Source organism: Octopus sinensis, linkage group LG3, assembly GCF_006345805.1.
Source record: "Octopus sinensis linkage group LG3, ASM634580v1, whole genome shotgun sequence".
Taxonomy (NCBI): Eukaryota; Metazoa; Mollusca; class Cephalopoda; order Octopoda; family Octopodidae; genus Octopus; species Octopus sinensis.
The window spans coordinates 117,985,270-118,009,266 of NC_042999.1; the positions used below are offsets into that span (position 1 = coordinate 117,985,270).

At 34.7% G+C, this 23,997-nt stretch overlaps 1 protein-coding gene across 1 annotated transcript in view; it reads left to right on the plus strand.

The window, feature by feature from the left end:
* The first annotated feature begins 1,176 nt into the window (after nucleotides 1-1,176).
* Nucleotides 1,177-23,997, plus strand: part of LOC115209871 (retinal guanylyl cyclase 2-like) — an 870,127-nt gene continuing 847,306 nt past the window's right edge. The window contains exon 1 of the mRNA XM_029778448.2: nucleotides 1,177-5,192. Coding sequence (XP_029634308.2) covers nucleotides 5,163-5,192 — 30 coding nt within the window. The 5' untranslated portion in view covers nucleotides 1,177-5,162. The remainder of the gene's footprint in view (nucleotides 5,193-23,997) is intronic.

Consider the following 23,997-nt stretch of genomic DNA (forward strand, 5'->3'; position numbering starts at 1 on the left):
ATTATTATTATTATTATTATTATTATTAGTGGTGATCGGGGTTGTAGTGGTAGGAGTAGTAATAGTAGTTGACCTCCTTCTCCTCCTCTGCCACCTCCACTTCGTCCTCCTTTTCATCATCATCATTGTTGTCGCTAATCTTCATCTTTATCATCGTTATTTCGTGGTTGTGTTGTAATATTTTAAAACTTGTGGCGTGTTCTGTCACTTCATCATCTGCGACGAGCCCTTGGGTGCCGAAATGTGCATTTGTGCACTACTACTACTACTACTACTACTACTACTACTACTACTACTACTACTACTACTACTACTACTACTACAAATAATAATAATAATAATAATAATAATAATAATAATAATAATAATGACGATGATGATGATGATGATTTTTTATTTACCACCAGGGTGAAAAATGAGGGGAATAATACAAAGAAAGATGTCAAGTTTAGGGGTTTACATACAATGAAATGTGATAGAATAAATATATATATGAAAATAAATGTATAGAAAGTATAGACAGTATAAAACAAGACAGAGAAGAGAAGCATACATGGTATACTATAGTAAAACTAAAATAAAATAAAAGTGTGTGTGTGTGTGGGGGGGGGGTGATGATGATAGTGTTGGGGTCCTCCTCACACAAGAGGACCTCTAGGGGTAATCGTGTAATTCCTTGAACAGCAAGGGCAGGTGCCCTCTTTAATTCCTGTTCTGTTGATATTCTTGTTGTTGATGTTGCTGCTGCTGCTGCTGCGACTGCCGCTGCTGCTGTTGCTGATGATGATGGTGGAGGTGGTGGTGGTGGTGGTGGTGGTGGTGGTGATGTTATTACTGCTGTCATTTCTGATGCTTGGTAATGACTGAAATGTCTGGTGTGTCAGTTTGATTCTTACTATATATGTTTGATGGGTCAGTTAGTTAGTTAGTTAAACGACAATACCCTTGTCAGTCAGCCACCTCTCTCCTTTTCCTCTCACCTCCTTGTCTCCTTCTTCTCCTATTTTTTTCTACTGTCTGTCGGTATGTTTCTCTTCCCCCTTTTAGTCTGTCCATAATTCCCTCCTTCTCTCTCTCTCACTATCTATCTATCTATCTATCTATCTATCTATCTATCTCAATTTTTATCTTTCTCATGCACACTTACACACACACTCACACACACACACACGGACACACACACACGCGCGCACACAAACATACGCACACAGATACGCATAATTGCCACATTTACGCTTTGGGTTTATTAATCGAGTCACTACTACATTTGATCGCTTTTCGCCTGCTTCCTTCACTCCTACACTCTTTCCCGCACAGTGTCTCCATCTGTCTGTCTACCTGCTTGTCTGTTTGTCTGTCCATCTCTGTGCGTCTCTCTCTCTTTCTTTCTTCCTTCCTCTCTCTCTCTCTCATTTATACTTTCACTTTCTGGCAAACTGCTTCTTTGTGTCTCGGGCATATTATATCTAATACACATATACACCCAGTTCTCTCTCTCTCCCTCTACTTCTCTCTGTCTCTCTGTCGCTGTTTCTCTCTTTCGTTCACTCTCCCGCCTATGCATTTTCTACCATTCGTACTGCCACCTGTTTTCGGCACTCGCGTTACACTGACCGTACAGCACAATAACAACAACCGCCAAGTCACAACTGCTGCCATCATTACAACGCTCTTTCTACTAGCACACCGCTACCATCAGCATCATGCAACTACAATTACGGCCATCAGCCCCTTACATCACAACCACCATAGCCCTGCTAACTTTACAGTAATACCACTACAACCACCGCCAACAACAACAACAGCACTACCTCCACTACAATACCAACACTATCACATTACAATTAGGCACTATCACTCCAAACACCTGTTCCCACCCTAGTACTGACACCTTACCGCTTCTATAACCTCGACTGCCACCATCACCACCATCACTACTTTAACCTTGGTATCATTAATACGATCACAAATTGCTAAAACAAGAACAACAGTAACAACAAAGAGAACTTAGTAGGAACCAACAAAATAAAAGTAACAAAAAAAAAATAAACATTCAAACCGAACGAAAACAAGCTTTATCAACAACTAACGCAAGACTACCACGACCACTACCACTTCACTACTACTACTACTACTACTACTACTACTACTACTACTACAACAATTACTAAAGCACTACAGCAGGGATCACCATCACCACTAGAAGCCACTGCAGCATTGAAAACATTATTACAACTAATACCAGCAGCAGCAGCAGCAGCAGTAGCAGCAGCGGCATCAGCAGTAGTAGTAGCTTTACCAAAAGCTAGCACCACTATCGACACATTATCGATACCACCGACAGCAGTATCAACAACACCAACAGTAACAGAACCATTAACCAACATTACTATAACTAGTATTAGCGCCACTACTATCACTACTACAATTACTACCACCATTGTCACTACCATCACTACCATTACCACCACCACCACCACCACCACCACACACGCAAAAGAAAAAAAGAAAAAATTCCAGCGCGACCATTACCACTTTCACTACGGCTACGACGACTACTACCACCAACACTCGTACCAACATCACCATTTCCAGCCACGTCAACACCAGGTGTCAACAAAATGGGGACTTCCGAATATGGTGCGGTATTTTTCTATTGTTTACCAAAATGCCTTAGATGAAATAGAAAGTTCCTCGATTTGTGTACAAAAGAAGGAATGTATGTATACAAACGAGGAACAACCGGTGTATATTTATACATACTTTTATATATATGTATGTGTACATCTACACATGTATGTATATATGTATATCTATGTACGTATGTAATGTATGTACGGAAAGCCCTTACGCCAAAAACCTTCTCTACTCTCACACGGTCCACCACATGCTTACAAACAAAATACTCACATAGACACACTCACACAAACAGCATAGATGAGTACTCGCTCGCACATTCATGCAAACACAATCAAACATATGCGTGTATATATGTGTTTTGTATAAATTGTATGTGTACATAACAATTAACCCGTTGAAATCGTTTTACTGACGCTAAAAGTTTGACAAGTTCCTATCATGGTAATTTCTTCATAACGAGAACGACTTCCATTATTCTAAATTCTCATCCTCGTCCTTTCTCTTTCACCACATTTTCTCAACGTTGTTGTTGTTATTATTATTATTATTATTATTATTATTATTATTATTATTATTATTATTATTATTATTATTTATTATTATTATTATTCCTGGTGTTATTGTTGGTTCAGTTCGTTGTTGTTAACGCGCTGTATTGGATTTGGATGCTTACTTGGAAGTGTTGAAGTTCGCTTATATTACTAACACTTATAGAATGGAATGAACGGCACCTCTTCTGATATGCTGCCACTAAAAACAGAAAAATAAAGCAAACTTTTCATGGTCTGTACTTGTGTAAGAAAATCAAAAACAGCAAACACCATATCTTTTTTAACACGTTTTGAAAATTTAATTTGATATTTTCCTGTACGTATTATTTTTCTATTTCACCTGAACCGGTCGTTTTTGACAGACGTTATTTACATCAATGTTTAACTGAAGTCTTTTCCGAAAGTGTTTTCTTACCTGTTACTACCACAGCGGTTGTTTTGCTTGGCTGACTTGATAACCATAGCAATAGAAAGAGGGGGGAAAAGTGAGAGAGAGAAAGAAAAATCAGAAAGTTGAAGTGAGAGGAAAGGAGGAAGAGTAAAAGAGAGTAAGAAAAAAATAAAGAAAGAAGAATGACAGAAGAACAATATAAAACAAGAGTAGCTAACTGAAGAGCAGGAAGTAGAAGTAAATAGAAAAGTGAAATAGTAAGAGTGAGTGAAGAAGTCGGACAGGCAGACTGACAACGAGGTGGTTGAGAAAGATATAGACAATAAGAGAGAGAGCGAGGGGAAAACGAGAGAGTATGTATGTGTGTGTGTATATATGCCAGAGAGCACGAGGGAATGAGAGTCAAAAAAGGATGAGAAGGAAAATAGTGAAAACAACAGACCTTCTGTGAACAGGAGGACAGGAGTATTACAAAATCCTGACTTGTTTCCCTCCCAAACAGAATGAAATGTTTGCATTATCAACACATCCACGTTCAGTGGGAAAACACTCGATTCGTAATATTCGAGTCGAGTACAGGTTCCACCAGTCGAATTTTCTATGGATGTTCGCTGCTATGATTTTGTTTTCTGTTTTCAAAAGCAATATTTCAGCTTTGAACAGCAATGAGTTTCTGGGTACATCAGCCCCAACCAGGCAAATACAGAATCGGTCAGCTATGTCATTCAATAACCTTTCTTCCTTTCCACATGCTACTCACACTTCACCATTGCATTCCTCATTAAACAGCAAAACTTTGACAATTATTTTGCCAGACCCAGATTTCTGTAATCTGACGTTATTAGAAAAAATTAAAACCTGGACCAAAAACATGGCTAGTCAAATGCAATATACACTTTCACCGTCCCCGACAGCTTCTGCTACGGATAAAATAGCAGCGAACTCTTCAAAATCATCTAAGATGGAAATTAAAAAGGCAACCCCAAAGTTTACTTTCAAATGGCACACATTCTGCGAGGTCCATGCAAACAACCAAGGAAGAGAAAATATAGATATTTTCGAAAGGCCAGATGTAGCCCTCTATAAGCTATTTGAAGATCCCGGAACTTGTATCGTGCTCAGCTTGCCAAAAAGACAAGAATTGCCACTAAGATATGTCGATCGTAACCAACATTGGCAAAACTTATATCCTCAACAGGATGAAAAATCTGGAAACAAAGAGGTTTTTGATATCTGGAGTATAGAAGACTTACGAGTTCCTCAGGAGGATTTTTACCACAATGTTCTAAGCTTAGCTCCTGTATGGCAAAAACCTTATATCGCAGCTAATGGTGATGTTATCGTTCGGGATGTCAGAACCCCACATATTATCAGCTTGGTGCCTAAGATTTTACAAATAGTGAAGGCATTAAGTGTCATATTTGACCACTTCCATTGGCAACATCTAGTAATCATTAGTAACCAAGATGGATATTGGTTGGAGTTTGCCAGAAAAATGTTTGTAGAGCTTGTTTTACGCCACTTTTATGTAAAATCTTTCATATTTGAAACGGATAAATTACTAACCGCAACTGAGGGTCATGAAGAAAATATCACGAATTTGGACAAAGGTGAGTTATCTTTAAATTCTTTATTACTCATCCTAATCACTAATCTATTTTAAATCTGTATTGAATCAATATTTGTGTCTATTACACATTTTGGCTGTACTTTATTAAAATTGACACATAAAGAATCTATTAGAAGTACCAGTAACTTAACTTCAAAGTTCTAAAACTATCTAATATTAGAGACATGTGCAAACTATTAGCAAACAGGACTTGATGTAGGAACGGGCAAAAATTCATAAAATTTTCCAATAGTTCCTACATGTCCTTGCCTAAATCTGTAATCAATGATTCCCCGTCCGCTATCGTCGCGTGTTATTGTATACCCAGGTCTATTGTCATCCAATAAATTCTTCTTTTTGTTTTAAAACTGAAAAATATGTGAGTTAAGGGAGATCTTTCTGCTATTTTGTCATGTCGATTAACCAGTAGGCGTTTGTTTGTCTACCTTTTTTTATAATTAACGAACATCAAACGCACTAAAAGTAGCTTCTACATGATAACTCGGTTCACTGGAAATGACTACAAAGTATCCTTCAAATCTAACACTATCGTCATAAAGGAAAGAACACATTTGATACTATAATCTTAAACACTTCTAAAAGAAAAAAATGGTCAAAGATGTGTTATAAGAGCTGCTTAGTCAGATCTGACCAGCTTGAGGTTAAACAACAACGACAATGAGAAATGGGCCAATGAAGAAACCTCTACGTGGTCACTTGATCTGTTAGATGTAGCACTGGTGTCACAGATAGAAAACTAAAGAAAGAAATCTCCTTTGAGGGAAATCTCCTTTGTATCATACACCATCATCAAAAACAAAATACACCTTAAATAAGTAGTTATAGATAGATTAGCCGTAAAAAGACGAAATGGTATTGGTTAGAATCTTCAATCATAAATTTGTTCCATAAAAGTCTGTCTGGAGTTAACCAATAAAGATGACAGATACAAATATTAGATTTAGTTGGGTGGTTGGTTGGGTTCAAACAAGGAAAAATCAAATGAAATTCAAGTTATTGGAATGTGATTTATTTCAATAAACATTAAAATTGCAAGACCGTGAACTCTCTTAAGTCCAGTCCGTGAAACACTGACAAATGGCGTGGGACATTATTAGAAATGAAGGAACTTAGAGAGAGTTTGAAGTTTGAACAAGACTAAATGTCACCAAAATATTTGAAATGTATTAGTTAATGAAAACAACTATTACTTTTCAAAATAAAGTAAATTAACTGTCAAAACAACCGGAATACGAGCGTGTACACATATTCAAATATACACAAGTATACATACGCTCATACGTGCATTCACACGCGCGTAGTCATTCAAACTGCTAGAAATAGCATTCAAATCATCGTCAAATAGCACTCTACTTTTCTGAAAATGAAGAGGTGTATTGGATAAATAAGGGCTTACATACACAATGCCGGAGAAAACAACGTGACTGCCTTATCGGAAAGGTTTTTTAAAAAAAAAACCGAGTGTGCTCGGTTTGAACTGAATTGATCTGGCGCTTATCAATAACATCAACAACAACAATAATACAACTACAACGCAGTCATTAATATTGGATATAATTTAAAACAGCTTTGACCGTTTTCTATTTCTACGATCTGATACTCTCTAACATAGGAGCATCACCACATTGATGTACATGTTGTTTAGAACCGTTATGGCTGTTCTTGTTTCGGCCTTGGTCAACCCTGACCGAACGGTTCCGTGATTAAAAGTACTCGAGCTGTGTTTATCCCATCGTTCTTCTTTTATTTCCTTTAAAAAAGTGTATCTATGTTATATTACTCAACATGTGTGAAGGCATGTGGCTAAGTGGTAAGGTGATTCGGCTCGCGATCGTAAGATCGAGAGTTCGATTCCCGATGACGCGTTGTGTTCTTGAGCAAGACACTTTATTTCATGTTGCTTCAGCACGTTCAACCGGCAAAGATGAGTAGTATCATCCTTGTCACATTCTGTGTCACGCCGAATCTCTATGGGAACTACATCAACGGTACGCGTGTCTGTAGAGTGCTCAAATACTTGCACGTTAATTTTACGAGCAGGATGTTCCGTTGATCAGATCAAGTGGAACACTAGCCGTCGTAACTGACGGAGTACAAGTTATTCAATGTCCTTTATTTTTAAAGCCGTAAAGTATAACTTGAAGATTTGGCTGCTATTTCCAGCAGCTCGAGTGTCAAGCTAAAGGCTCAATTGTTTTATTGAAAAAGAAAACCAAATCACTGTTTACTATAAAAGCAAATATTTTCCTCCATTACATATGAAAAAATATTTTATCATTTACACTATTCTTTTTTTTTTCCATTTTCAGCTTATTGTAGAGTTTCATTTTGTTCATAGAAAATGTATAAAACAAATATAGCATTGTATGGGAAAAAAAGCATGCGAAATCTATCCTAGTATATCCGAGCATACAAGGAACCATAAAAAATAGATATATAAATAAATAAATAAATAATGTCTAAATTCCAATAAAACAGAGTTACCATTTATACGAATATATACGTATTAATGTGTGTGTGTGTATTTATAACTTTTTAACATATAACATATAATCATATCTATTGTGTGAGTATCTATATGCATGTATGTATGTATGTATGTATGTATGTATGTATGTATGTATGTATGTATGTATGTATGCATGTATCTCTGTATGTACATATATACATGCATACATATATATATATATATATATATATATATACAATGCATATATATATATATAAATATATATATATACATACATATATATAGATAGATATGTATATAAACATATATATATATATACACGTACCTATATATCCTTATATATATACATATATATATATATATATAAGGACATATAGGTACGTGTATATATATATATGTTTATATACATATCTATATATACATATCTATATATATGTATGTATATATATATATATTTACATATATATTTATATATATATGCATTGTATGTATATAGTTAGGTATGTATGTATTGAAATAATCTTCATGTCGATTTAAACGCTAACAAACGAAAAGTAGATAAATAAACAATACACAGATACATTAAAAATAATGTAAGTGGCATGTGTTATAAATATTGCATGATTATATCTTATTTGAGCATATATGTCTATGCATACTTACAAGCATACATACATATATACATACATGCTATATATATATATACATACATACATACATATATATATATTAATATATATACATATATGTATATATGATATATGCATTCCTGGGTGTATATAATAATAATAATAATAATAATAATAATAATAATAATAATAATAATAATAATAATAATAACTTCAGGATTAAATGAAAACCGGAGAAAATGACATATCTATATATATATATAATTTTAAAAACGAGTGGTAAATAAACATACAAACATATACTAAATACACACACGAACAGAAAACACAGTAGTTCACCAATTCCTCTTCAGTTATCGGCCAGAGGGTTAAGCGCAATTTCGTCCATTATCGATAATATCGCTTCCACTCTGAAGACACCGACAAGAAACTGGGAATGGGACTAAAACATAGCAAAAGGAGGCGGATTCGAGACGAGACCGTTAGTGAAAGGACGTGGGACGAAAACAATAAACAGAATAAAGTCCATACGAAAAGGCAGCGACTATCGTTTGTAGGAGACGACAAGGTATCATATTATGAACGAATAAAAAATCCACAGACATGAGATATTCCACTTCCATATTTCATTCCAACTTGTTTTCCTCTTAATTATATGTTCTTCCTATCTTGTTATCTGTCCTTGTTGAGAGCATTGAATCAAATGAAGTTCTCTTCTCTCTATTTCCCTTGTCTTGATACTTTTGCTAACAACAAAACTGCATTCGCTCTGCGTCAGAATTGAAAACGTCCTGAACCAATCTGAACCAAGTCTAAGTGCTTTCCGATCAATGTACGTGGCACCCATCATATCTCGGTGTGTAAGTGAATAGAGGGTGTCGTCAATTTCTGCTTCTACTTTCCACCTCCAGGCTGTTTTTACATCTGGCGAATTACGCCTGATTTCTGTATTCTTAGACCCTCTTAAAATCATCACTCACTGTTCGTGCCTTCTCTACTTTATAAATTTCGACGATTGCTGCCAGTGGTAATTCTTCAATGTCCGAAGTAGACCTAGTTATTTTCTAATGAAGACTTTGTATTTTGCTCTATGATTTGAACTCGTGATAGTGCCACCATGTATATATTAACAGTGGCCACGAAAGGCAAACTGTAGACACCGCATTTCAAACTTGCCTTTGAACCATCAGTTACTGTTAGTTCATCTTCAACTTGCTTCATATCTGCAACCTGCGATCCTATTTGACATTGTTCCAGAGTATACACGCCCCAAGCTCTTAACAGGTTCTTCCTTGACTATTGGAATGCTTTCTCCTGATGTTTTAATTCCACTTCTTTCTTTTTTGCACTCCCATACTAAATGTCATGCTGAGCGACTTTTTGCCCTGGACCGCATCCTTGATCACTTTATAAGCTCGTCTAGACTTGAGAAGGCATTCTACATGATCCGTTATTCTACTGACAGAAATGTGAGGTCATCCATGAAAGTCTCCTTAGGTGATTGAATACGGACCATTTGTTCCGAAAAAGTCTGTCCCTTTCAAAATCTGTCCAGTAAGCGAAGGCGTCAACTGGCAGCACTTGCATAAACCATGTGACAGATATTGTGCAGCCAGGAGCAATGCCACTCGGGCGGTGCCAGCCTGTTGTGAAGTTACCAGATGTAAGTCTCATCACGAAGCTCATATTTCTTCATTAATTTTCTTACTTTCTCCGGTATGTGGAAGTGGTCTATGGCTCTCATCAGCAATTCGTGTAGCACTGACCCAAATGCATAAGCTAGATCAAGCCATACCACGTTCAAACTTGTTTTGTTGTTTGGCATCCTTGACTGCTTTCCAAATTGTAAGAGCATGTTCAGCACACGCACACACACACACACACCACACACACACACACACACACACACACACACACTGATACCTTGTTAAATCTTACTAATACAGAGAGAAATGTGTTCGATTTAGGTGACGGTCAAGTTAACTCACTAGTAGTGCTTAATATTCTATACTATACCATTTTGTAGTGTTGAATATGAGAAATAGTTATAAAATTGTATAGTATTCTATAATAAAAACATGAAAATATATTGCATAAAGATATTTCACATTATAGAATGTAAAAATTGAGGCCGTAAAGTGTGACATGTGTTACATGAAATATGAATTTGATGAGGTTGAATTGTTAAAGGTGATAATTTGACATAAAAAGTTAGTAGAGATAATTGTTCCTCTGTAGCTTCCACCCACTTGTAAAAGTATGAGGTGACTGAGGGGTCACCTAGTCAATATGAAGTGGTGTTAATATCATCAACAGTTTTAGCAGCTGCAGCAGATTTGAGATTAATTGATTTGAAGAATGCAAATTCTTGTTAATGAATCCCCTAGAGTATCTATGGTGTTCATATTATGGTTAAACAGAAATTTCAGTTTGATATTTTAATATATGGTGTTATTAAGAGATTCAAGGAATCATTTTATAACAAGAGATGATAGAATATCTCTATCCTCAACGAGGATTATGTCTGATAATTTTTTTTTCGGTCAATTCTTGATCTCCAGAGTTATATTCTGTTTTCTTACTAGGATCTGTTGCCGTCTATAACACCTGAAAATAATATACCTAGAATCTTTGAAATTGATGATTACCTTCACATCGCGGAGAAGTACTTTTCCAGCATTGGTTACAGCGGTTGTATTTATTGCTTTCCATGAAGCCACAAAATTGAATATTGCAGACCTAAGATTGTGGTTCATGTAACCAAGTATACTTTATCTTTGTGATTCTTCCTCAAGCGAATCCTTTTCTATCAATATGAACCCTTAGTTCGAATATTTTCGATGGTTATAATTACATCTTGATCCATTGGTTAGTTTGTAGTTGTAATATTAGGTGGTAAGAAAAGACACCTCAATTTATCATCATCATGGACATGCTTGGTGAACATGCCTCTAATCAAAAATTATTGGCACCTTGTGCTCATCAGCAGAAAGTTTGAGGATATTTTCCAGTAGTTTCGATGTGCAGGCTTAAAATGCCGGAAAAAAACATTATTAAAGATATAGAGGCTGAACCATGATTTTTTGGCGTATGATGTTTTTCAAAACTCACAACCGTACTAATCTTCCACCACTGCAAACTCTGTTGAGTTAATACTGTCTTTATTCATACAGTACAACACCGAAAAATGTTCCTTAGTATATTTACGACTCGATGTGTAGGATTTATTCTTGAATATTTCGATTTTGTAGGGAAATTGCCAAGATACAACCCCGTTTCATCTCCATAACACACTTGGGAAGTTCAGAACACTTTACAGCTAATTATGACGCCTAAAATATTTCTGGTTGGGTCGATTTACAGTGACTTATTGGTTATATGCTCACAAAGGGTAATTTTATTACAAGTTATTTGGCCATAAGTACTGGTCACTTGCTTTGAAATTTTGCTGATGATATGTCGAGTCATTTTGCCAGTCGTACTGGATTTCTACATCAAGGACATTGGTATCACAGGATCCTTGATGGAGAAACCAATCCATTACAGTCTCCGCAAGATTTGTATATTTTGTAACTCTGATATGCTTTCTTGCATTAACAGGTGATGATTTAGGGCTTGCTTTAATATAATATTTCAAACAAACTGCCGTGAGGATTTTATGCTTGCTTTTGCTTATGCCCAAGACAGTTTGCTTTTTAACACCATACTCTTCTCAAACTTTCGTTACTGAACCACCATTCCTTAACTATCTTACTAATTCACGTTTATGATTCACAGATAGGGCCACATGTCTTTAGACTAATACTGTTCATTGAAGCTATGATGTAAAATACAAAAATGTAAATCGCCTAAAATGTGAAATATCTAAAATTTTAGGGCAACACCAATTGTATAATAGAGCGTCTGGTGGTATTTTCAGTGTTCCATGTGCTACTATACTGAAGGTAGTAGTCTTGCATAAGCATTACTCAAAAATAAAATTAAAACTTTAGATTATTTCGTTTTGGTCTCTATTTCTTGGTGTGTATCATTATATTTCAAAACAAATTAACACCAGAAAATTATAACAAAGAAACACTGCAGCGTAAAATCACACATTTCTGATGAAATGAAGAGCTAGAAAATATATTTAGTACGGATTGCACAATTCGAGCATTATTTTACACGTGCGAGATGACGTAATTAAATGATTTAGTAATTCATTAAGCTTCTTTCCATTTTTGTTACACGCTCACACATGCACATTCTCACACATACATACTTACATACATACATGCATACATACATACATGTGTATGTATGCATATATATATATATATTATATAAAAGGGCTTAGTAAAATAAATTACTTTGCCGCATACTGAACTCATTAGAAATAGTAGCTAAAAAAAACTTTTTAAAAACTATTTCTAATACTTAAAGAAAACCTCTCTCATATAGTCTTTGCTCAATTCAACTCACGAAAGTATGGGGGTAAAGACATTAAAAATCAAATGCAAAGGTTATTTGAGAACTTACGTTTCAAGATTAGTCAACTCGACATTTCTATCATCAGCTCAGAACTCCTTGGTTTGGATTTGAAAACACTGAAAGTGGGAGCATACCCTTTCGGCTTCTTATCGCTTCTGAAGATCTGCTCGAAACTAACAGTGCCAGCAAACTCAAATATGCAAGCGAAGAATTTCTGCTCTCCCCTTTCCACCAGCGTGGGTTAAAATCAGTAAACACTATGCTTTTTTCGGTAAAATCCGAGGCATTAATAGAGAGAGATGAATTATAATTTCAACAATTGAGGGTAAAATTAATTACTTATTAATCAATTTCACCAAGTATTCAGTATGCAAAGGGACCATTTAAGGCGAATTCAAATTATTACATTATATAAAAGGGCTTAGTAAAATAAATTACTTTGCCGCATACTGAACTCATTAGAAATAGTAGCTAAAAAAAACTTTTGGTCCCTTTGCAAACTTTGCATACTGAATACTTGGTGAAATTGATTAATAAGTAATTAATTTTACCCTCAATTGTTGAAATTATAATTCATCTCTCTCTATTTAATGCCTCGGATTTTACCGAAAAAAGCATAGTGTTTACTGATTTTAACCCACGCTGGTGGAAAGGGGAGAGCAGAAATTCTTCGCTTGCATATTTGAGTTTGCTGGCACTGTTAGTTTCGAGCAGATCTTCAGAAGCGATAAGAAGCCGAAAGGGTATGCTCCCACTTTCAGTGTTTTCAAATCCAAACCAAGGAGTTCTGAGCTGATGATAGAAATGTCGAGTTGACTAATCTTGAAACGTACGTTCTCAAATAACCTTTGCATTTGACTTTTTAATGTCTTTACCCCCATACTTTCGTGAGTTGAATTGAGCAAACACTATATGAGAGAGGTTTTCTTTAAGTATTAGAAATAGTTTTAAAAAAGTTTTTTTTAGCTACTATTTCTAATGAGTTCAGTATGCGGCAAAGTAATTTATTTTACTAAGCCCTTTTATATAATGTAATAATTTGAATTCGCCTTAAATGGTCCCTTTGCATACTGAATACTTGGTGAAATTGATTAATAAGTAATTAATTTTACCCTCAATTGTTGATATATATATATATGTGTGTGTGTGTGTGTGTATATATATATGTATATATATATGTGTGTGTATATATATATATGAAGTTTAATGGCCATCACTCTTCTTATCTGGAAGAAATCAACAAAATATTTCGTTTCTTCATTTGTAATAAAATTTTGTAGCTTCAGTTCAATCACGACGAACTCTATACCATCCTTTAAATAAAATACCCAATGACGCATTTACATCAAACTGATCGTAATTTCTTATAAATATAATTATTATAAATATGCACTTTTATTCTGGAAAATTAAGGACTTTAATTTTTTATTAACGTAATACCATAAATTTGCACTTAGATTTGTTGTTAAACAGGCGTTCTTTTTCTTATTTTAATGCGTATTTGGGAACTTACATGTTTAATCATAAAAGTTGTGGAAAATTGCAAATATTGAACCACGAGGAAATTTTGTATGGTTTTAATGTCAGATTTTAAAAGTAACGTTATAAACGGAAAGACGCTTACTTTTACTGCTATGCTTCTTTTATTTCTTCTAGGACGATACTAGCCATAAAGGTTACATACATGCATGCATACATAATTGCACCCCCCTCATATATATATATATATATATATATATATAGAGAGAGAGAGAGAGACAAGGGAGAGATATGCATGTAATTTATGTATTAATATTCAATAAGGTAGCTGAGTGTCGTTTTGTCTTCTTGTGGAATCTTTGCAAAAATATGTCCAGCCAAAGAAATAAAGACATTAGCAAGTAAGATATTAAACTACGATTTTCTTTTCCCAAATGGGCCCATTCATTAGTCTTTCTGATGAATTATAGTCCATCTAGCTGCTAAATTTGTTGCTGCAATAGACTCGAAATCTACCTCAAATGAGCAGACCTGCAATCAAATGCCACCCAGGCATGACTAATCGGGGCTTGTTTCATGGATAATGTCTATAAGACTGCTGCAGTCTTTCAATTTATGATAGATGAGATTTGAAAGAAATTTAGTTAATATTTCCAGGAGGTCGATCAGTTTTTGTAGAGAATCATTAGACAATGTCTCAAATGGAGAATCAAATTTCGTAATGAACAACATCTATTTCATCACAGTGCGTCACCTTGTTGTATGACTTGAATCCAACTAACCTCTTTTCAAAGCTATTCACTGCAGCAAAAACTTGCTCTATTCTCTACACTTTCTATACACAAAAGCGGGAATTCTGTGATTTACTAGAGCATATGAAATAATCAAAAGTAACTACAAAAAAAACGAGAAACCTGTTTAACACCACCCAGAATTGCATATTTCGTTAAAAAATTCTAAATATACACACAAACAACTGTATTGTCCACCTATTTCTTTTAGACATAAAGGCAGACACATTCACACCGATTTCTGTGACCAACTACCACAATACAAATTTATCTTGAGGCTTTGTTCAAATTTTATTACGGAAGAAGATTCATATTGTACATCCAACTCTCATAGTGAACTTCTTAAATGAGTTGACAAATACTTCTGCTAATCAACCGTCTAATTATTTGAAAATATCTTTTTGCTACCGCGATACTAAATTAAAGGAATATCAATTTGCTTTCCGAACCTCGACGTACTGAAATTCTTTACTTCACAATGGTAATGTTATATCCGGCGTGTATATCTTCCGATTACTGATCAATCACTCCTTTATTACCTCCTCCAGTTCAATTCTGCCAACAAATTTCGGATGATATTTCTTTAATATCTACTGTTTTGATGTTTTCATTCAATTCAGATATCTTGACAAGCGCGTTCAGATTTAAACAATTTTTCATCGCAAATCTGTCTAAATCATAATGCAACATTGTACTCTTTCACCTTATTATCTATTTGTACCAATATTAGAAGTTGATCTGATATTCTAAATGTGTTGATCGTGTACACCACATGAAAATATTCTATATTATTTCAAGCAATTTATGTAACCTCATGTCTTCTGATCAGGGATATATTCTTGAAGTATTAATAATGGTCTCATCCTAGAATATTGCATCCCAAAATACTTGTATAAGTTAAAGATAAATTCTCCTTAAAGATTGACTTACTCTGTTACTCTTCTACTTGTTTCAGTCATTTGACTGTGGGCATGCTGGAGCACCGCCTTTAGTCGAGTAAATCGACCCCAGGACTTATTCTTTGTAAGCCTAGTACTTATTCTATTGGTCTCCCTTGCTGAACCGCTAAGTTACGGGGACGTAAACACAGCAGCATCGGTTGTCAAGCGATGCTGGGGGGACAAACACAAACACACAAACATATACACACACATACATACATGCATACACACACACACATATTTATATATATATATATATATATACATATATATATATACATATATATATATGACGGGCTTCTTTCAGTTTCCGTCTACCATATCCACTCACAAGGCTTTGGTCGGCCCGAGGCTATAGTAGAAGGCACTTGCCCAAGGTGCCACGAAGTGGGACTAAACCCAGAACCACGTGGCTGGTAAGCAAGCTATTTACCACACAGCCACTCCTACGCCTTATTCACGAAAAGCTGACAGAATATATATATAGGTTATTGATATAAAATCACACGCGAATATTTTTCAAAGCAATCGAAGGTTCGGATGAAGCTGATGAGCAAAACCATGCCAGTGTTTTACATGATACACACACACACATACACACACACACACACACACACACACACACACACACAAACAAATATATATATATATATAGAAAGATAGGTAAATACAAAAGTATACATATCCACATGCAGACGTAAACATCATACATCTGGAAATCACTAGCTCGTGAGTAGTTAATATCTAATTGACAGGTTAGAAAGTCAAACAATGGTATGGCAGTTTATTGTAGCAAGATATGTACATGCGTATGTGTATGTGTGTGTGTGTGTGTATGTGTATGTGGTACACTTGTGCTATTCCTTATGTTGTAGTGCTTTTTACAAACAAGCGTTTGTGAAATTGGTCTTGCACGTTCATAGCTATCTGTAATCAATCGTATGCTATGGCTTTACATTGGATATCAGTGACCTTAGGAGTTAGAATAGCAGAGTTAGGACTTTTTTCATCCTTTCATGGTTGATGATAAATGCTCGGTTGATTCTAAAGGCAGTGCTCCAGCATGGCCGCAGTGAAATGACTGAAACAACAAAAACAATAAAAGAATAAAACAAAATACGTTTTAAATCACTCTGTCGCCCTGATGAAATTCCCCATGCACACGCAAACACACAGTGACACACATACATACATACACACGCACGCACACACACAAACACTCACACAGAGTATGAGTTATATATTTTAAAAGAAAGCGAGAGGGAGTGTGGTAAATGTATATATATATAGAGAGAAAGTTTACCATGAGAAATGCGAAAAATTAAAGAGACAGACAAATAGAGAGAGAGAGAGAGAACTTTTATGTTACCGCCATAGATGTTGAAATTTTAAAATGAGATGAAAATTTTAAAATTTGGTATATTGGTGTTCTTTTTCACACTGAATCCGATTTTGTGGTTCCTCTATTCTGGAGAAATTTCAGAAGAATGTTACATAGGTTTAAAGCTTGATCATTTTCACACAGAAAACAGGATTTGTACATGATAATTGTCTATAATAAGATGAAAGTAAAGGTCGCAAGACGAAGTTTTAAAAATGAAAGCAATGATACACACACACACACACACACACACATAACATATATACATATATATAATGTATATGTGTATATATATATATAATATATATATATATATAATATATATATATATATATATATATATATTCATATACAGAGAGAGAAAGAGAGAGAGAGAGAGATTAATGGTGATATATAGACACTGGAAGATTTGTCAATTGAAAAGTTAAATTATTTCTTGAAGTAAATTATAAGTTTTGATTATTATTTACAGTTAAGTTTCTCGTTGGCTAGCATATTTCGAAAGTCAAATTCGTTTTCCTCGAGGAGGCACCGTATCAGAGCCTTTTGAGTAACCATAAACCCTCTCATCTATATAGTAGAACATATATATATAATGAGAGAAAGAGAGAGCTGAGGAAGCGAAGAAGGGGGGCATCTGAATTTTTCTTCCGTTGAAGTTATTTTCCCTTCATTTCGATCTGAAGCCATAATGTAGCGAGAATATCTACTAAGGTAATCGAAATATAGTCACAGATCATTATATTCATCTGGCTTCTATCAACTGAACGAAATATGTGACGACTATTGTTACCCATTTTAAACTCAATGTTAACTAGCGTGAAAGAGGCTGAGAATCTTGCTTTCAGCAAGCATAAGTTTGATTCATTGTAGAGATGGATAATTACTCCATACGTATGTTCTTCGAGGCAGTTGTAATTAAGATTCCTTTGTATGATCATATGAAGAAAATGAAGAAAATACCGTTGAAAAAAACCTTAGTTTAAAACTGAGTTTAGAATATAATACATGAAATAGCAATGTACGGAAAAATTCCGCCTCATTCACCGAACGGACGAGTTAAGTTGTAGTGGAGGTTTTAAGTAAAATTATACTAATGTTTCCATCTGTTTTAATTTAATTTAATTCTATGTACTTTTGCAGCCGAGGATTGCTCTGCATTTAAATTGATATAATGGTTGCATTGTTCAATTAAATGGAGTCGCTTGAAACGCTCGTACTGCATTACCTCTGGATATCCTGTTGCTTATTTTGATTATATATATATATATATATATATATATAGAGAGAGAGAGAGATAATACGTACACACACACACGCATATATATATATATATAAAACAATATAATTATATTTTTTATTCTTTTATTCTTTTACTTGTTGTAAGTTGGTTGTATGATGTCTTCGTGGCTGTTCAATTTATATATGGTGTGGTGAAAGAGGTAAATGCTAGAACGTTTAGCAGAGGAGTCCAAATGGTGGGAGAAAGTAGAGAGAAATAGCAGGTGCATCATTTGTTGTTTGCTGATGGTACAACACTGGTGGCGGATTCGGAAGTGAAACTGAGGAGACTGGTGGTAGAGTTTGGAAGAGTGTAAGAGGAGGAAACTGAAAGAGTAAGGTGATGAAATGTTCAAGAGATGGAATGGCTGGTAGGATGGATGTGAGTATAAATGGTGAGATGTTAAAGGAGGTGAGTGTTTTTATGTATTTGGGATCACATGTCGTGGCAGATGAGGGGTTGGTTGAGAAGGTGGGACATTAGATGAACCCTGAGACGCCCATGTGTAGATTCGTGACTATGCGCTCCAGCCCGTTAAGCCTACACATGTCGTAACTATTCAGGTATCTATGTATATACACATATAAGCATGTATGTATAAACATATAAACATATAGATACCTACACACGTGCACCCTGTACGCCTAGTTGCAGGCACCCCCAACATATATGTTTCTCGAAATCATTTTTCCCTTGATATGAAAGTGGATGATTGTTTCTCTGAAGAATATTTGAATTAATAGAAAGGTACATGTTATCTTCTCTCTTTTACTTGTTTCACTCATTGGACTACGGCTTTGCTGGGGCTGATCTTTAAAGAGTTCTTTTAGTCAAATGAATCCTCTCGGCTTCAGTACTTATTACATTTTGTGGAAAGACTGGTACTTATTCTATCCGTATCTTTTTGTCGAACCGTTACGGTATGAGGACGTAAACATATGAACACCGATTGTCAAGAGGTGGAGGGTGACAAACACAAAGACACAAACACACACACACGCAGGCGCACACACACACACGCGTACACACACACACACAGACACACACATATATGTACGAAGGGCTTCTCTTAGTTTCCGTCTACCAAATCCACTCAAGGCTTTTGTCGACCGAGGCAAGAATACAAGACACTTGCCCAAAATACCAAGCAGTGAGACGAACCCAGAACCATGTGGATGGTAAGCATGCATCTTCCTACACAGCCACACCTGCGCCAGAAAGTAGTCAACTTTATACATATATTAAACATATATTGACCAGGCTGCTTGCGTGTGGATAAGTATATTTACTTTTTGTGTAAAATAAAGAGAAGCCAAAGTATATGAGAGGGAATTGTTGTGCAAATATAAATCATCTAAGCAACAATTATTAGGTTAGGAGATCTAATGCAATGTTTTTTATTAAAATAAATCAAGTGTCATGTATTTCTCTCTCTTATAAAACTGTTGGAAAGCTAAAATTTTATCGATTAAAACGAAAAAAGATTAAAGATATTTGAAAAGATCAACGTAGCATTTTGTATACTATTATAAAATAAAAGTAGCTCGTTTTTAATAATCGGTGCTACTACAGGAACCTGGCCTGAAATTGTGGGAATGGGGGTGGGGCTATTAGATCGATCCAGTACTCAACTGGTACTTAGTTTATCGACCCCAAAAGGATGAAAAGCAAAGTCGACCTCGGCGGAATTTGAACTCAGGACGTAGAGACGGATAAAATGTCGCTAGGCGTGCTAACGATTCTGCTGGGTTGCCACCTTAGCATAGTTTTTAAAAATAAGACTGAAAAGTTTCAAAAGTATATATGCAGAAAATAAAGCACTGATATTTGATGTTCAAAATTTTCTCATCAATCCTTACGAAAACACAAATTTATTTCGTCCTCAGAAACAAAATATTTAAAACACAATAAAGTCAGAAGAAGCTTAAAGGTATCTATTTATTTCGTTTTCTGTTGTAAGTTCAAATCTCAGAGATGTTTAGCTCAGCATTCATTGTTACGAGGTTATTAAAGTAAGTTGCGAGGAAAGTGCTAGAATTGATATAGTCACCCGTATCTCTTTTCCAAAATATCTGGCGCTATACCTGTGGTGAAAATGACAATTTCCTGTAATATCATTCTGTCCGTGTAACTCTACGATTTAGTTATAGAACAAGATTAAAGACATAATCCATTGTACAGACACTGTTTATTGTATTCATCCCAAGTGAATTGAGTAATCAGTTATGCAACGAGCTAGAAGATATAAACTATTTAGAAACAACATTTATTTTGTAATACAGTTGAATGAAGAACTATGGAAGGAATTGGAAGCCTCAACACTTATATTATTGCAGAGACAACTTATAAACAGATAATTTAAAGTGACTATGTTTTATATATATATATTAAGATAAAACTTACTTAGAAGTGGATGCGTGCGTTCTATCATATAATAACAAAATAATAAATAAAACATATGCATATATACAAACATATATGTACGTACCTACATCTATATGTATATATATATATGCATATATGGGTACAGGACACCAAAAAAAAAAAAACGTCGAACACAATGAGAAACGAAAATATAAACACAAAACCAAGGAAATGGACATTTTTCTTAAACAACGAAAAAAAAGTACAAGACATACAGCACAAGGAACATTCCCCTTCTTCAGTCGCCTCTGTTTCATCTACTCCGCGTTTCGAAACAACCTATGTAGATATTACCTCATGTCAGAGATCTCGTTTTGAAACGCGTAGTAGATGAAACAGAGGCGGCTGAAGAAGGGGAATGTTCCTTGTGTTGTATGTCTTGTACTCTTTTTGTACTAAATTTCTGTTACGTTTTTGGTCCCCTAAAGAAAACAGATAGAACATGCTTTCTATGTTATGTTCCAAGAAGAATTTATATATTTTTATATATTTTTATATATTTTTTATATATTTTTTATGTATTTTTATATAATTTTTACATAATTTTTATGACGAAAAATGCGAGCGATGTACGCAGGCAAGCAGAGTTATAACAGAGTAATTTCCCTTTATTTAACGGTATTTTTTCATAACGTTTTCAAATAGCCAGATAACCGAAGAGATGGTGTTGTGGATTTCCACTTCGGCATCTGAAACTCAGAGTTTTATCTTGACTACCGAGTAATGTAACATATTGTATATATATATATATATATATATATATATATATATATATATATATATATATATATATATATATATATATATATATATATATATATAAATATATGTATATATATATATATATATATGTATATAGGTATGTATGTGTGAATGTATGTATGAAGAGCGAGAGAGAAAGGGATACTAGAGCTCAAAAGGACAACAGCAGTACCTTACTCAATAGGACTGTGGATTCATGTTCAACTTTATGCTCTTTTCCTTCATATGAAACCAAAGATGGAGTAACTTGACGAGCGTAATTTAACGAGTAATTTAACGAGCGTAATTCTATGTCTCCGATCTCATTCTGTAATTAAGATACTTAGCTTTAAATATAAAAGTGATAAGATGACTTCAAAATAGAAGTGGGAAGGAAGGAGTGTGTAACAAAAAATGTAGTTTTCAAAGATGTTCTCTTCAAAACAACCTATGTAGATATTACTTCATGTCAGAGATCTCGTTTCAGAAAAAAATAAAATTATCATTATTATTATTATGATGATTATTATTATTATTATTATTATTATTATTATTATTATTATTATATTATTATTATTATAATAATAATTATTATTATTATTATTATTATTATTATTAAGGCATCGAGCTAGCAAAAACGTTAGCACGCTGGGCGTAATGCTTAGCGGTATTTCATCCGTCTCTACGTTCTGAGTTCAAATTCCACCGATGTCCACTTTGCCTTTCATCCTTTCGGGGTCGATAAATTAAGTACCAGTGAAATTCTGGGATCGATGTAATTGCTGCCCTTGTGGCAAAATTTCAAACCATTATTATTTTTATTATTCAGTAGTTTTATTTTTATAGCGTGCTTTCACTTCACTACCGAGCGCAGCTCTGTGTGCCTTGGGTATGTGCTGTGATTTGTTGTGATGCTCTGATGGTTATTGTATGGAAAGTGTTCTGCGTAGGATGTGTGCAGTGCCTAGTAGTGCAATTTTCTGTATGTTATATGTGTTTGTAAGTCCTGGTGTTTTTGTTATGTATTTGTCTGAATATTTTTTTATCATGCCTAATGCACCTACTATGATACGAATTGTTTCTGTTTTCAGGTTCCACATTCTAGTTACCTCTATTTCCAGGTCTTTGTATTTTGAGAGTTTCTCCATTTCTTTTAGAGACACGTTGTCATCTGCCGGTATTGATACATCAATTAGAAAGCATTTTTTTCTTCATGATCTCTGACAACTATATCTGGTCTGTTGGCCTTAATTTCTCTATCTGTGTGTATCGGCATATCCCAGAGTATGGTTGCTTTCTCGTTTTCTGTGACCTTTTCTGGTGTGTGCCTATACCATCTTTTTTCTGTTGTTATTCCATAATGTTGGCATAGCTTCCAATGTATGTAGGTTCCAACTCTGTCATTTCTGTGAATATATTCCTTCTTAGCCAGGACTGGGCAGCTAGAGATAATATGATTTATTGTTTCTTGTCCATCTCCACATATTCTGCAGTTACTTGTAATATTTCTTTTCATTACATGTTTTTGGTAATTTCTGGTGGGGAGGCTTTGGTCTTGTGCTGCAATTAAAAATCCCTCTGTTTCTGCTTTGAGTCCTGAGCTTCTCAACCATTGCTGGGATTTTTCTTTGTCTATTTCTTTTGCGTTTAGTTTAGTGCAGTATTTACCATGAAGGGGTTTTTCTTGCCATCGTTTTATCATGGTTCGTTGCTGTTCTATTTTTAGTTTGGATTTCATTTGTTTTATAGCTTTTGTTGTTTCTTCATCATCTTCTTCTTCTTTGTGTTTATTAGGTGGTATGATTTCTTGTTTGTATTTGTCAGCTTCCTTAAATACTGAGAACAGTTTTTTGTTTTGCTCGTGTTTTGCTGCTATCTGGATCAGTTTTCCTTCCTTCTGAAGTAGGTATTTTTGCAGTCCTATGATGGTTATTTTATAGTAGTTTTCCAGCTGTATAAGGCCTCTACCACCTTCTATACGTTGTATATATAGTCTTTCTATGTCAGATTTTGGGTGATGCATCCTAGATCCTGTCAGTATTTTTCTTGTTTTCCTATCTATTTTGGACAGTTCATTTCGTGTCCAGTTAAGGATATTGTAGCTGTAACTTATAACTGGGACAGCTAAAGTGTTGATACCTATTATCTTGTTTTTAGCATTGAGCTCTGTTTTTAGT